At 37.3% G+C, this 15,316-nt stretch overlaps 1 protein-coding gene and 1 pseudogene across 1 annotated transcript; both read left to right on the top strand.

Annotated features, from left to right (window-relative positions):
- The first annotated feature begins 1,001 nt into the window (after positions 1-1,001).
- On the top strand, positions 1,002-11,977 carry LOC121764296 (annotated as a pseudogene).
- Positions 11,978-12,799: 822 nt separating this feature from the next.
- On the top strand, positions 12,800-14,541 carry LOC121764704 (acyl-CoA-binding domain-containing protein 3-like). The gene is made up of 3 exons (XM_042160719.1): positions 12,800-13,345; positions 13,843-13,936; positions 14,228-14,541. The coding sequence occupies exons 1-3, from the start codon at positions 12,990-12,992 to the stop codon at positions 14,252-14,254; spliced, it is 477 nt and encodes a 158-aa protein (XP_042016653.1). The 5' UTR covers positions 12,800-12,989; the 3' UTR covers positions 14,255-14,541.
- The last annotated feature ends 775 nt before the right edge of the window (positions 14,542-15,316 follow it).

Below are 15,316 nucleotides of genomic sequence, written 5' to 3'. Positions count from 1 at the left end.
GGATCCCGCGGGTACTGTGGGAGCATTACCAACAGAATTTTTCGGGGACCGCCCCGTGGTCTACCCGGTGCGTGTGCTGGAGAGAAGGACGCTCTGGAATGGGGATCAACCGAGAGAGCATGCGTTGGTGCGTTGGTCAGATGGCACGGAGTCGCCAACGTGGGAGCCTTTGGATGTAATTCAACAGAAGTTCCCGAATATCCTCCTTGAGGACAAGGATGTTGCCATGGAGAGGGGGGTTGATACGGGCCCGATAGAACCGCAGGCTCCGCAGGAGCCCGTCGCGGAGCGAAGCCAGCAGAGTAACGGGGATAGGCGGGAGCAGAGGCGCGCAAAGGGAGTCCGAGAGGAAGCGTCCATCGCGAGGACGAAACCGACGAGGAATGCAAGGCCTCCGAATAGATTCGGTGACTTCGTCGCCAAGTGATTCTTTCCTTAATTAGTTAGTCTTTATTTTTGGTATTAGTCGTTTATTTAGTCTTTTATTTGGAGTTTTTTTATTATTTAATTCTGTAATTAATTCGAGCGCAATTATAAGCTCCGTCGGGTTTTCTTGTTGGTTCTTTCCCGATGTAGGATTAGGTCGAACCAAACCTAGGGTCCATAGATTATAAATAGGGCTATATTGTTCACAACATGATTATGAATGAAAATATCGATTGCCCTACTTTTCGTTGTTAACTTGTGACTTGAATTTTGCCTACGAACCTGATTGCCTGACGGGGAAGATTCCCGCACACAATCCGTTCGGAGCCACCGCCGACCCTGAATCAGGGCGCCGGATCGTCTGAAGTATCGCCGAGAGAGAGAGATCGGTGTTTAGGAGGGAGTAGGGTCTTAACACGAACCCTATAGAAAAACAAGAAGAGATTTTTTCTTGTTCTATCCTAATTTATAGGAGTAGATCTTGATCCAATTCTAAAGTTCTACATCTCTTTTGGCTCTTATCTACGAGAAATCCATCTAAATCTATTGTGATTATCCAAGATTTGTCCACGCAAATGGCTAATCAAGAGCAAGGAGATAGATTAGAAAATTCAAGATTGAAATCTGACACGACATGTGGAGGCAAGCCAGGTCGATCATTTAGAGGGTCACAAGGTAACAATTGAAAACACATTAAATAAATGTAAATTATGTATTTTAATGTGTTTATCATAGATCTTGAATAATTGCATGAAAATTGATTTAGTCATATATTGACCTAAATAGATCCTTAAGGATCCATTTGGAATTCGCGTATTTCTGATGCGCAACCCCAACAACACAATCGGCAGCAATACAACAAATGAAAAAATTAAGCAAACAACAAATTTAACACTCACGGTGTCGAACTTGGCGATCAATAACTACCAAATATCAGTCAACTAAGGCACCAAGTAAATCGCATGAAATTTTTTCCTATTTTGGTGAATAGCGGGAGTGAGAAGAACATAACGAAGAAAAATCGTAGGGGTAAATGAGTAATTTACTATAGCTATATGTGGGGCTGACAATTTTTTGCACGACACGATAACCCAACATGAAATTAATGAGTTTGGGTCAAAGCTTATTCGGTTCGTGTCCTTATCGGGTCGACCCGTTAAGAACACAAAAATTTCGTGTCGTGTTCATGTCGGATTCGGGTTATCTGTTAAGAAATTATATTATAATATTATCAATTTTTATTATTTTAAAATTGATTTTTTTGTTGGATTCCATTGGATTTTGTTGCTATGAATCTATTGATGTTATTGTTCATCATAGCATATTGTATAATCAGATTTTAAGTTTTTAATCAAATTCTTAATCATATTGGTCAAGTACCCGAATTTAGCTGCAGTTTGCTATGAAGGTGGAAATGCAACATATAGAGATAGTGTGAGAGTGAACTTGTCGGGGACTCCGTATACGTTGTCGCACAAAAATAGACTCACAGCCATAGGGTGCGACGACGCGGTGGTACAATCCGACAGCAATGGCGGCTGCTTAGCATTTTGCGGGGAGGGGTATGCAATCGGGTATTGCCCGGTTAATGCTACTTCTCCCGGTAATGGATTCTGCCATGGAACAATCAACAGAGGTAATTACACTTTGTATAATATCTAGTACTCCCTCGGTTCCATGATAGTTGTGTCATTTTTCTATTTTAAGACGTTTCACGGTAGTTGAGTCATTTCCTCTTTTAAAAAAAAAGTACTCCCTTCTTCCTATTAAGTTTAGTCGTATTCCTTTTTGGGATATCCTAACTAAATTGAGTGATTTCTTTTTAAAAAAAAAAACAAAATATCTGATCACTCATACTTTATTCATCACCTATTTTACTTTCTTTATCTTTCCTACTTTATTCATCCCTCTTACTTTTCAACACAATTTCTTAATCTCTGTGCCCAAAAGTTTTGACTCAATATAGTTGGGACGTAGGGAGTAACACGTTTTCTCACTATTACTTTATTATCATTGTTACTTTATTCTCTCTACTTTTACCTCTCTCCTACTTTATTATTTACCCATGTCTTATAAAAATATGTGCATTTTCTGTTTTCGTCCGTCCCATAAAAATATCGGCATTTTCATTTAAGAAAAGTTGCCCCCTCCTCATTACCCATATACATCTATGACCCACAATTACAACTTATTAACAGTAATATATGTGGATCTCACTGTCCACTAACGCTAATTTAACTACATTTCTCCTACCGAGGAATGGAGGAAGTACTACAAGTATCGAAAATCATTTTTTGGCATAAGAACCATATATCGGTATATGAAAGTGTGTGAATCTAACTTAGCAAGTGAACTCATAGACACAGGTACAGAGGGAGCAGAATTGTTTGACATGAGCAGAAAATTAAGAGGTAGAAAGCTTTTCCAGTGCAGCTATGCCTTTATCCAAGATTTGGAGTCTGGTAAGGAAAAAGCATTTTCATATCCGCTGTATTACCTCCATAACTCAACGGTACTGCAAAATGATAATTGGGCATCAACGATGAGGCCACCCGTGGTGCGGCTGGATTGGCTGATTGGGACTAAGAACTGCAGCACAGCGCGGCTTAATTCCGATACATAAGCATGTCGTGATGACAAGAGTGTTTGTGTTGATGTTGATGCCCCGGGCCAGGGATATCAATACAGCTGCCAGGAAGGATACTCGGGCAATTCCTACTTGCCTGGAGGCTGTAAAGGTTAGTCATTTAATGCTTTATTCTTTAATTTTCACATCATAAATGTTTTTTCAAGCATTTAGAAGCCATATATACCTACTCATTTACCTTTGACATATCTCCTTTCTTGAAAAATATGAACATTTTGTTCGTTACGAATTTTATAGAAAATTGGTAAAGTAAGAGAGAGATAAATAATAGTGTAAGTAGTGTTAGTGAAATGATATAAGTTGTAAATAAAATAATGTGTTGTTTAACTATTTCAAAATTAGAAAGTTTATGCTTTTTAGGGATGGACTAATAAGGAAATTATTTATACTCATTAATTTTGTATATGCAAGTAAGTAATTAATGTTGTTTACATTTGACGTACTAGCAAAAGTATTGTTGAGTTCAATTGCGAAAGAGAGATGCCCCGATCGGTGTGGAGAATTGGCGATACCGTTTCAATTTGGAGTGGGGCCCAATTGCTATTTGGCGCCATCTTTTGACATAACTTGCAATACATCTACCAACCCTCGAAAAGCCTACCTCTCTATATTGAAGATAGAAGTCATTCGGTTTGAATCATCGCGGGTTTGGGTGAATTATCCAAACCTAGGTCTCTCCTGCTACAATTGGTCAGATACTGAGCGCAGAGTTACTATGTTGAAGCATCGAAGCCTGATTATTGACTTGTCCAAAACTCAATTTACATTGACCAATGATAGTTGGATCACTGTGATTGGATGCGAACTCGACATGCGAATCGAACATCTAGTTTGAACAGTTGCGCTGCCTTTTGCCAATCAAGTGAAATTTCTGACAATTATCATGCAAAGTGTTCATTTGCATATGATCCTGGCAACGGCTGTTGCAGGCACCCATTCTTGGAGGTAATACATTTTTAATTCATCAATTTTAGGTTTGGTGAGCCTTCCATTCCAAATTCAATATTTGATATCACAAAATAATTGGTTTTGGAATTAAATTATAATTTCAATTCTTCTTAATTTCACAATTTGAATTCCATATTAAAAATAGAAAATTAGAATTTAAAATAGTTATAAAATTGGATACTTTCAAACATTACACAGTTATACACAAACACACATTTAAACACATGGACAATCAGACACAGAGAAAAACACACACATACACATTTACAACAAAGGCACACACTCATAGTTTCACACACACAAATCACTACACACAGTGACATACATTACACACACGAACACAAGGACACACACACACTCAAAGTCTCTCAGGCACACAGTTTTACACACATAAACACACAGTTAGACACACTTAAAGTCTCACACGGTCACTACATACACACACACACACTTACACACACACAGTCACTGCACACACACTCTCACACACACAGTCACACACACAGTCACTACATACACACACACAGATACACAGTTACACACAAACAACCACACACACAGTTACACACGCACAATTACAGTCACACGCGCGCGCACACACACACAGCTCACTCACACAGTCACTGAGTCACACACACTACACATACTAAACACTCACGGGAGTTTGTGTGCATAATTTCTTAAAATACAATTTCATATTAACTCCTCCCTCCGTCTGAGCTCAAGTCATTGATTTCTTTTTGACCGTTGTTTTGAAAAAATGATAATAAATTATTAAAGTGAAGAAAAAGTAAAGTAAGACAAAAAATAATATAGAAGATGACTTCTTCTACATTATTCTTTCTCTTACTTTATACTCTCATCACTTAACTATTTATTATCAATTTTCCAAAATACGTGCCGATAGAGGTGCCCAAGGTTTACAATTCCGACGGTTAACCGCGCAATCATAATCGGCGGTTACCGAAACCGTCGATTTTAGAACCGTGGTCCAGTTCAAGTTCAAAATTTTCCGAACCGAAACCGTGTCGAAACTGCCGGTTCTGGGCGGTTCCAAATCGGAACCGCAAAAAACCACCGGAAAACCGTGAAACTGAGCCAGGACTGCAAGAAATCGCCAAAAACCAGCAGTTTGGAACCGTAAAAAACTGTCGGAAAAATGCCGGTTCGGACCGAAACCGGCGGTTTTGGAACCGGAACCATAACCGCGAAACACCCTCGCGGTTCGGCAATTTCCAAAACCGGAACCGTGGGCACCTCTACGTGACGAAAACCAGTCAATCACTTAAGCTTGGGACGGAGGGAGTAATTCCATACCTTCTAATTTAATTTTGTGTACCGAACGGATTTCTTTTAAGACAAGATCATGGTCGATATTTGCAGGCACCTCTTACCTGGAAGCAAATTTGAGTGAATTTATTGGAGTATGGCCACGTATGAATATCTCTTGCAGCATTGCCTTCGTTGGACACAAGGATCAATCTACAACGTCATATGGTATTTTCAATAATCCAACACAAATTTCACCTTATCATCTAAAAAGAAACAGACAGAATTCAATATTCCCGCTGAATTGGAGGGTTGGTTCGCTCAATTGCAAGCAAGCACAATCGGATCCCACTGCTTTTGCGTGTCAAAATAACACTGATTGCATTGATTTTGATGCAACAATTGGAGGCTACCTTTGTAACTGCTCCAAAGGATATCAAGGTGATCCTTACCTTGCTCCGGGACTTATTTTGATTTCTAATGACATATCCAACAAATTAAGATCAATTGAACATCACCATGCTTACGTCTACTCCCCCTGTTCCATAGTAATTGAGTCATTTTAGTACGTTCCATTGTAGTGGAGTCATTTCTCTTTTTTAGTAAAAATCAATACATTTATTCTCACTTACTTTACTTTCTCTTACTTTATTATCTCTTCGTCGCTCTACCTTATTCATTTCCTACTTTATTATTTATTTACTTAATTAACTTAATAAAATTTTTCTTAAATCGCGTGTAAAAAAAAATTGTCTCCAATCCTATGTAACATGGGAAGTATCAAATTGTACACTGAAGTCATCATTCACTTTTAGGTTGAGGTCATCAAATGATTAGCAATCCAAAATCATGGTATATCTCTTTATGCATTTTATTTTTCTTTTTGACCAGATATTGATGAATGCGCTGATAACACAACTAATCCATGTGACTCAAATTCAAGTTGTGTCAATACTCTTGGATCTTTTCATTGCTCATGTCCAAAAGGGTATTATGGTGATGGAAGGAAAGATGGCAGGGGTTGCTTTCAGTTGCCGCCCTCCAAGACCAAGAAAATAATCTTGATAGGTAGCAATATCTTCTTATTTCATTAATTTATGTAAATAAATTCATCTCTACGTATAAGGCACGACCAAAAATACGATGTAAATCAAAGTATACAAGCTCGTACATGCAACACAATTCTTATCATCCAAAATAATCTATTTAAATCAATGTGATTTATGATAAACTCAATTTTATTGCAAAACATATAGCCGGAATATTCAAGTCATTTTTTTAGATACCATATAGGTCATTTTCAGGACATTTTTTAGGTCATTGTAAAAAAAAAAGCCTAAAATGATTTAAAAATGACTTCATTAATTTTCAATTCCGGATTTTCTTAAATGAATTAAGAACGAACTAAAAATGACCTTCGTCTCATCTAAAAATGATTGGTTTTGCAATCTCAAGTAAGAAGATGCATGCTCTTGATCATATCCTATATATTTATCTATTTATTTTCTTAATTGAGCCAATATATATTTATTTTCTTAATTGATCATATCCTATATATTTATCTATTTATTTTCTTAATTGATCATATCCTATATATTTATCTATTTATTTTCTTAATTGAGATCACTTTAGGTGTCCTAAGTATATGAGGAAAAGAAAGTGTGGAGTCTCAAGAATATTGGAAAGAGTTACTTTAGAGTTTCAAGGAATATAACATTAATAGTGTTATAGTTCCAATTGTTTAGTTCCTAGGTATATTACTTCTTTAGTCCTATAAATAGGGATGTACTATGTATCAACAAAACAATTCAAATCAATCAAAATGTAGTCTTCAAGAGTTCTTCAATTTTATTTTCCGCATTTTACTTTTCAACATGGTATCAGAGCAGCTAACGATCCTTCGTTAGTTTGTTCAAAACCAAAAAAAAAATTGGTTGAATGTGTTCATCCTATACCCCAAAATCTTAAAAAAAAAAAATTAACCAAAATTCAAGCCTTCTCTGCCGAAGAAATCAATTTTCAGTCACAACAAAAAAAAATATTTATCCCAACCAACACCATCAGCAACGTTCTACCCTACTCCAAATCAATTACAAGTTCCTATGATGTTTTGAGAGAAACGGGACTGCCAAGAACGTCGGGCAGTGGCTGCCCGAACTGATCCGGACAGCAGCTCCAGCAGACAGCAGCAACGGGGCGACCTCGGCGAGCTCCAGCAGCGGCTGGACGCCCTGGCGACTCCAGCGCTGGAAACTCCGGTTGACGGTGACTCCAGCAGCCGCTGCTCAGCCCCAGCCGATGGCGAACGGTATCAGGGATAGATGACGGCGCAGACCGCAAGCAACGGAGACCCCGACAACAGCAACGTGATGATGGCCTCTCTTGTCAAAGCTACTGAGGAGCCAACGGAGCACTAGCGCCGATAAGGAGATGGCAACGAGCCCGAGATCTGGAGAAAAATCTGTATTCAAGGAACGTCCGGCCGAGGGGGAGAGGAAGTATCCGACCGAACGATTCCTCTCAAATCTATGTTGGCCAAGAAGGCCAAAGATCTGATGAGAGGGAGCGAAACCTACAGATGGCGAACCCACACGCCAATGCCTGGAGGCTGGAATGAATCTCGAAGATGCAAAGAGAGCCGATAGAGCAGTGATGCATTCTGAGCAGGATCGGAGAAGGCGAGTGTATAACGAAGGATAGGTGTAAGGGCACCTGGTTGAATGCTGAGAAGAGAGCAGCGAAAGCAGCCCGTAGAATATTGGCCGCTGAGAAGGGTGAGGCGGTGATCGAGCATATGCAGTCGAGAAAGCTACGGAGCTAAGAGCCGGCGATAGGGCAGATGCGGCAAAGTAAGTTGTTACCGAGAAGATGACGCTGACTGTGAGGAACTGCGAAGTTTGGCTGCGACTCGTCGAAGATGGCCAGGCCTGATGAGAGAGGAGAAGCTAATTAATAGCATCCAACCGCGGTGGAGATGGCAGCGCTAGAAGCATAGGTTGGCGGCTGGGGAGGATATGCACTAAATAGCCAACCAATGCTTCCATGGATGGAGGAAAAGGCTCCAAGGGAGCAGCCCTGTTGGAGAAGGCCGAGCAGAAAAATGGCAGCATGCTAGTCATCTATCCTTGAATCAAGGAGAGAATCGCAGAGAAAGAGGCGGAGAAGTAGCCATGGTGGGAATAAAACCTTCGAAGTAGCCATAGTCAAATCCCATCAAGAATTCTGGTGGCAGAATAAGACGATGGTTAGTGGGAATGAAAGCCGGAGAAGATCGATACGATGACCGCAGGAATAGAGGTGAATACTCTCGTAGCAGCAAGTTGCTATAACCGAGAAGAGTCTTTGGAGAAAGGAAATTATTGATTACATCGGGAAGTAGGGCCAGAATAGCTGCCGGAAATGGAGCTGCTGGCGGCAAAGTCAGGTAGGCCCGTGAGGGAAAGCAGAGAGCACTCCAGCCTATTTCAAGATGAAAAGGATTGGCAATCACCGACGCACATGCCTGTCGAAGGAGGCCCGAGCCCGAACTGAACGAATAACAGAGAGGAGGCCGAAATACCTCCACCCAGAAAGAAAGAAGGAAGATAAGTCAAACTGCTGACAATGTCAAGACAATGGAGATGGCGCGGATGATTCCGCGTTCGGAAATCAGATGGCATGGCCATCATTAATCGGAGAAGTTCAGAGAGAAGGGTGTAGCGGTAGGTTGCTGTTGGTCTTCTCAATTGAGCATTTCCAGGAAAAGAAAATAATTGGGCCTACTATTTGGGCTCAAGAAGGGAAACAATGAAAAGTATTTGGGCTCATATGAATTTGAGCTGGAATGGGACTTTGGTCCTCCAAAATTAAAGTAGCTCCTCGATATGAGCAAAAACTATCAGAATTAGCTCCTCGACACGAGTAAAAACTGTCAGTCAGAAAAAAGCTCCTCGACAAGAGTTAAAACTGTCCTAATGAACTCCTCGACAAGAGTTAAAACTGTCTGAATGAGCTCTATGACACGAGTTAAAACTGTCAACAGAAAATTGAAGAAGCTCCTTGAAATGAGTTTAAACTTTCAATGATGAAGAGCTCCTTGATATGAGTATAAACTATCAATGAAGAATTGAAGAAGCTCTATGATACGAGCATAAACTATCAATGATGAATTGAAGGAACTCTATGATACGAGTATAAACTGTCAATGAAAATTGAAGAACTCCTGAATACGAGTATAAACTATTTATCAAAGTGAAGATCGTACAAGTTAAGTTTCGAAAAAACTCGATACTTAACTTGAGGGGGAGTGTTGGAAAGATCACTTTAGGTGTCCTAAGTATATGAGGAAAAGAAAGTGTGGAGTCTCAAGAATATTGGAAAGAGTTACTTTAGAGTTTCAAGGAATATAACATTAATAGTGTTATAGTTCCAATTGTTTAGTTCCTAGGTATATTACTTCTTTAGTCCTATAAATAGGGATGTACTATGTATCAACAAAACAATTCAAATCAATCAAAATGTAGTCTTCAAGAGTTCTTCAATTTTATTTTCCGCATTTTACTTTTCAACAATATCCTATATATTTATCTATTTATTTTCTTAATTGAGCCAATATATATGCAGGTATGGGCTCTGGATTAGGATTTCTACTACACATTTCAATGTCTTTTCGGTTGTATAAGATGTTGAAAAATAGAAGGAAAAAAATTGTTAAAGAGAAATTTTTTAAGAGAAACGGTGGTCTTCTCTTACAAAAACAAACAAACGAGGGAACGCTTGGAAAAACAAAAGTATTACCTTCAAAAGAGTTGGAGGTAGCCACTGATCATTGTAATGAAAACCGAATTCTGGGACGTGGAGGGCAAGGCACGGTGTATAAAGGAATGTTATCCGATGGTATGATTGTGGCAATAAAAAAATCAAAGATGGTTGTAGAGAACCAACTCCATCAGTTCATAAATGAGGTTGCAATACTATCGCAGATCAATAATAGGAATGTGGTCAGATTGTTGGGATGCTGTTTGGAGACAGAGGTTCCTATGCTAGTGTATGAATTCTTACCCAATGGTACTCTTTCTGATTTCATTCTCATGATCCGAATAATGAGATTCCGTTTCCATGGACCATCGTATAAAAATTGCAGCAGATATAGCAGGAGCACTAGCATACTTACACTCTGCATCTTCCGTACCTATTTATCATTGGGACATCAAGTCTAGTAATCTCCTTTTAGATGAAAAATATGTTATCAAACTAGCAGATTTTGGAATGTCGAGGTAAGTTGCTTTAACTAAAACTCACTTAACTACAATGGTTAAAGGTACATTTGGACAGTGACGAAGCCAGGATTTCTACGTTGGGGGGCCCAAATCGCCGTTAATAGTTGTAGGATATTCAAGTCATTTTAACATATGTGGGATATTTTCTCGTCAGTGCACAATGATTATCGTTAAAAGTGACGTCGATATCGGTAGATCACACTAAAATTCAATGTATATGACAAGAAATTGAATCAATGTAAAATGAACTTGGACAGTAAGAGTGTGTATAATAATAGAATAGATTTTTGTGAGTGTTTATGTGAAAAAACTTAATTAAAATGACATAGAAAATAGATAACAAGAAAAAGCGCATACTTTTTTGGAGCGAGATCATTTGGAATAAGGAAACAATTTTGAAATAACTAAAAAGTACTAGTACTAGTACTAAACTTGACTATATAATTAAATTGAAATGAAGAAATCGCATGATTTTTGAACGAAGACAACTTGGAATAAGGAAGTAAAACAAATAAAAGAATCAGCACATATTTTTTGGAGTAAGATAATTTATGATGAGAAAGCAATTCTTAAATAATTATCAACAACTATACTAAGCTAAGATGAAATGGAGAAAAAATGCATGTCTTTTTGTACTAAGACAATTTGGAATTAAGAAGTAAAACAGAAAATATTAAAAAGAACTAAACTAAAGTGAAATAAAAGTAAATTAACTAAATTAGAAGAACAAGATGCATTTCAAAACAAATGGGAGAGCCAAGGAATCAATCCTAGAGCTATTAGAGTGTAGAAATTGATGCAACAATACTTACTGGAAAAATGAAATGGGAGAGCCAGGTTCGATCCTAGAACTACTGGAGGGTAGTCCACCACACCAACCATCTAAGCTAGATAACTGGATACTAATGTATGAATCATATATATATATATATATACTAATAGTTAGAATAGTTGTGGGGCCCATGGGCCCCCCAGGCCCCAATGTGGCTTCGTCCCTGCATTTGGATATTTAGATCCAGAGTATTTTCAGACGAGTCAATTCACTGACAAGAGTGATGTTTATAGTTTTGGAGTAGTTCTTCTCGAGCTTCTTAGTGGAAAAAGACCAATATCTTCTGATGAAACATATGACGAAAGGGGCCTAGCTTCACGATTTCTTACATGCATGGATGATAATTGTCTTGACACAATTTTGGATCCTGAGGTTTGTGAGGAAGATAGAAAGGAAGAGGTGATTCTAGTTGCATGGCTTGCACAACAATGTTTGAATTTCAAAGGAAAAATGAGACCAACTATGAAGGAAGTGGCTACCGAACTGGAAAGTTTAAGGATGTCTCAAAAGTCTGTAGCTAATGATCAAGCACAAGATATGAGAGATTTTGAAGATATGCACACAACATTTTCAGACAATGAATACACGTGGACATGAAGTTATAAGAGTTTTATTGTTGAATCAACATCAGGCACTGATACAAGTCTAATTGAGTGATCAACGGGACCATGATGATGAGCATTGAGTCTCGCCGAGACCAAATGATGAATGGAGACGAGACAGAAGAAACGACCGCCCGAGTAGAGAGGCTGCGACGCCTAAAGCGTCGTCCCGAGCGCTACGAGGACTATGTTTCTCCCTGATCACTTTATATTATGTTTTTATTAATTTTATTTTGATTTTATTTAATGTAAAGTGCCAAGCATATTAATAAGCTTCGTTTGGATTTTCTTTGTCGGTTCTTTCCCGAAACGTCTAGGATGTCGAACCGCATAGTATAGAGTCTTAGTATTATAAATATGGCATTGTATTTTGTATTCCATTAAAAAATAAAATACATAATTATTTGTTTCTCCGTATTTTAATTTTTGTTCCATCTTAAAAACTAGGGGTCGAGCTGCGGGGAGCGCAGATAATAACTCAAGAGAAAGTGGAAAAATAAAGGAATTCAGAATACAAAGAGTAATTGGATTTTATTTTGATATTAGTTGTAAATAAGCTTATAAAATGAGGCCAGGGTGTGCAATATATTGAATTGACAAAGTGCGAATTATTTTATAAGATAAATGTACTAGTATTTGTAATAAGACTTGTTAACATTCGTCTATAATTTAAATTTGCTACATCTCATAATGCTCAGATTATCGATGTTAATCTCTTCATTAATGATCTATTCAATGTGTATTTAGCAGTAGGAAACAACACAAACCAAGTATATTAATTATATCATCCGCAATTAAACAATGTCTGCAAACCGCAACATAAAAATAATAATTGAATTTACCGAATGGAATGGAATCGTTATCACCTGGGCGGAGGGGCCCACTAGGTGAATGCTTGTATTGTACCCGAATATACTCTGCCCATATCCGTTCAAAACCACCACCTCTTCTCTATTTTGTTCGCACCATAACTTTTTCAACTTCACCTCTCTAGATACATACAAAGCATGGATTCGATGCAAATTTTACTGTTAGCCCTGGTGGGATTATCTGCTTTGGTTTTCTTGATTCTCGACACCTTCGATTCGCATCAATCTTCGAAACATAGAGTAATTGCGAGGAGAGGAGAGGGTGAGAAGCGTCTGGGATCGGAGGGTAATCGGATCAGTGATGATGAGTGGGAGGGAGTTGAGAGAAGCGAATTGGAGAAGATCTTTGGCGAGGCCTTGGTTTATGCGGAATCGTGTCAAAGCATTGGTGAAGATTCGAAGCTGCAGCTCTATGGGCTTCAGAAGGCTGCTCTTCAAGGGCCTTGCTGCGGATCGCGGCCCACGGCATTGCACCTATCTGCCCGATCCAAATGGTATTCTTTTTTTCTATGTTTTGCACTGGACAATTTTTATTCATCAATTTTACTAGTTTGTGGTTCAACTCTTACTCCGTACACGCCTTAATTGAATTGAATAATTTACCTTTTTATCAGATTTTTATATACTCTCGGTCAAAAATATAGGAATTTAAAATGATGTGGTAATTACTGTACAAGTAGTTAAGTAAAAAACGTGATAAAGTATAGTTAGAGGATGGTGGGATCTAAATTGTAGTAGCGTGTTGTAAATAAATTGACACTTTCTATAAAATAAAAATACCCATATTTTTATTGGACATAGAAAGTGGACATATTTTTAGGATTTAATGGAGTTTTACTGTATAATTCTTAAGTAAAATTAATTGCAGTAGTTCATAGTACGGATTTAGTTCGATACTTATTTAGTAACTAAAATATGTTAATTTGATTGGGCTGATTATTAATTAAACCTAACTAGGAAAAAATAAAAAAAAACCTTGATTATATGACAGGAACGCTTGGCAGAAGGTAGGGAATATAAGTGAGGAGATAGCGATGGAGAAATATATAGCCACATTATCGGATTTAATTCCGGATTGGAACAAGGTAATGCCTTTTTAGACCTTTTCTAAAACTATTTTCAATTTCTTTCTCTCCTAAAACTATTTTTCTATGAGATTTTATTTTAAGACATAAGAGTAGCCTGTGCAAGTGATTAATTCCTAATAGTTTTAATTATTTTTTATATCGATTTGATATGTTTGTTATATTTTTTTTGTTTTATTTGTAAACATCCTCCTCAACAAACTCTTCATATATGTAATGCTATTATAATTTGTGGTCATAAAAACGTTTTCTTGTACATGATAAGTTATGATAAAGTTGTACATGTCACAGGGTGAAAGAGATGAAGCTGAGAGCTGACTGTAATTGGATCATCAATATTGGCTGAATGTTGATAATTGATGAACATAATGCAGGGGTGTAAATATATACATATATGTTATAATAATTGATAATAGCATTAGTCATAATAATTTTGTGAAGGGAAACAAGTCATTTTCTCTTGTTCTACAGCTTCAATATGATTGGCATATCATATCCCTCTGTCTACCTAGCAATAGAGGGGAAAAGAAATGTGCATTATTCAATTATTTTTGTACTCCATTTAATTATTTTTGCTCATTGTTATATAGATACTGTCTAAAATATGAACAAGTTATCAATTTCAGACGAATGAATGGGCAACATTGTAAGTGTTTGAAGTGGCAAATTAGTGAATGAATGGACAACATTGTAAGTAGTTGAAGTGGTAAATTAGTGACATCAAGATTCAAGACTAGTTGAAGTGGTGTATACATCTAACTACTACATCGATTTTTTCTAGATATTTCCAGTGTTCATCTCAATATTATTGTGGAGGCAATTGATAACCGTTTGAAAATTCAAACAATTAAAAGTTCATGCATTAAAAAAAACACAATTTTTAGTTTTTCAAAATCAAACTTTGGTAAAAGTTGAATACCATAATTATCAAAACAATAAGAAAATGTAGGAGGTCATACCAATTTATCAAAAGTTTATAGGGCGATCATTGAAAAGAAAAAAAAAACAATAATTTCTACGGGAATTCAATTAAAAATTTTGGATTGAGAGGACATTCAATTTCAACAACATGTGTCGGCCACTGCTATCAAATTATATAGTCTTTCATATTAATAATACAGCATGTGTATGAATTAAGACAACAAATCATGTATGTAGATGAAAAAAGTTTCAACACTAGAAGCGAGGTTAGTTTTAAATTATAAAATAATTAAAGTTAGAATATCGTAGTTTATAGACAATTTGTTGGGTCAAACCGATTTCCAGCTCATCAATATCCTCCGTCTATAAATATTGAAGATAGAAGTCAATACGTCGGACTTTCTATTTATTTCATATAATGAATATTACGAATATTTATCATGGTTGATTAACAGGATC

Source organism: Salvia splendens, chromosome 14 (assembly GCF_004379255.2).
Source record: "Salvia splendens isolate huo1 chromosome 14, SspV2, whole genome shotgun sequence".
Taxonomy (NCBI): domain Eukaryota; kingdom Viridiplantae; phylum Streptophyta; class Magnoliopsida; order Lamiales; family Lamiaceae; genus Salvia; species Salvia splendens.
This window is presented reverse-complemented; position numbering and strand designations above follow the sequence as displayed.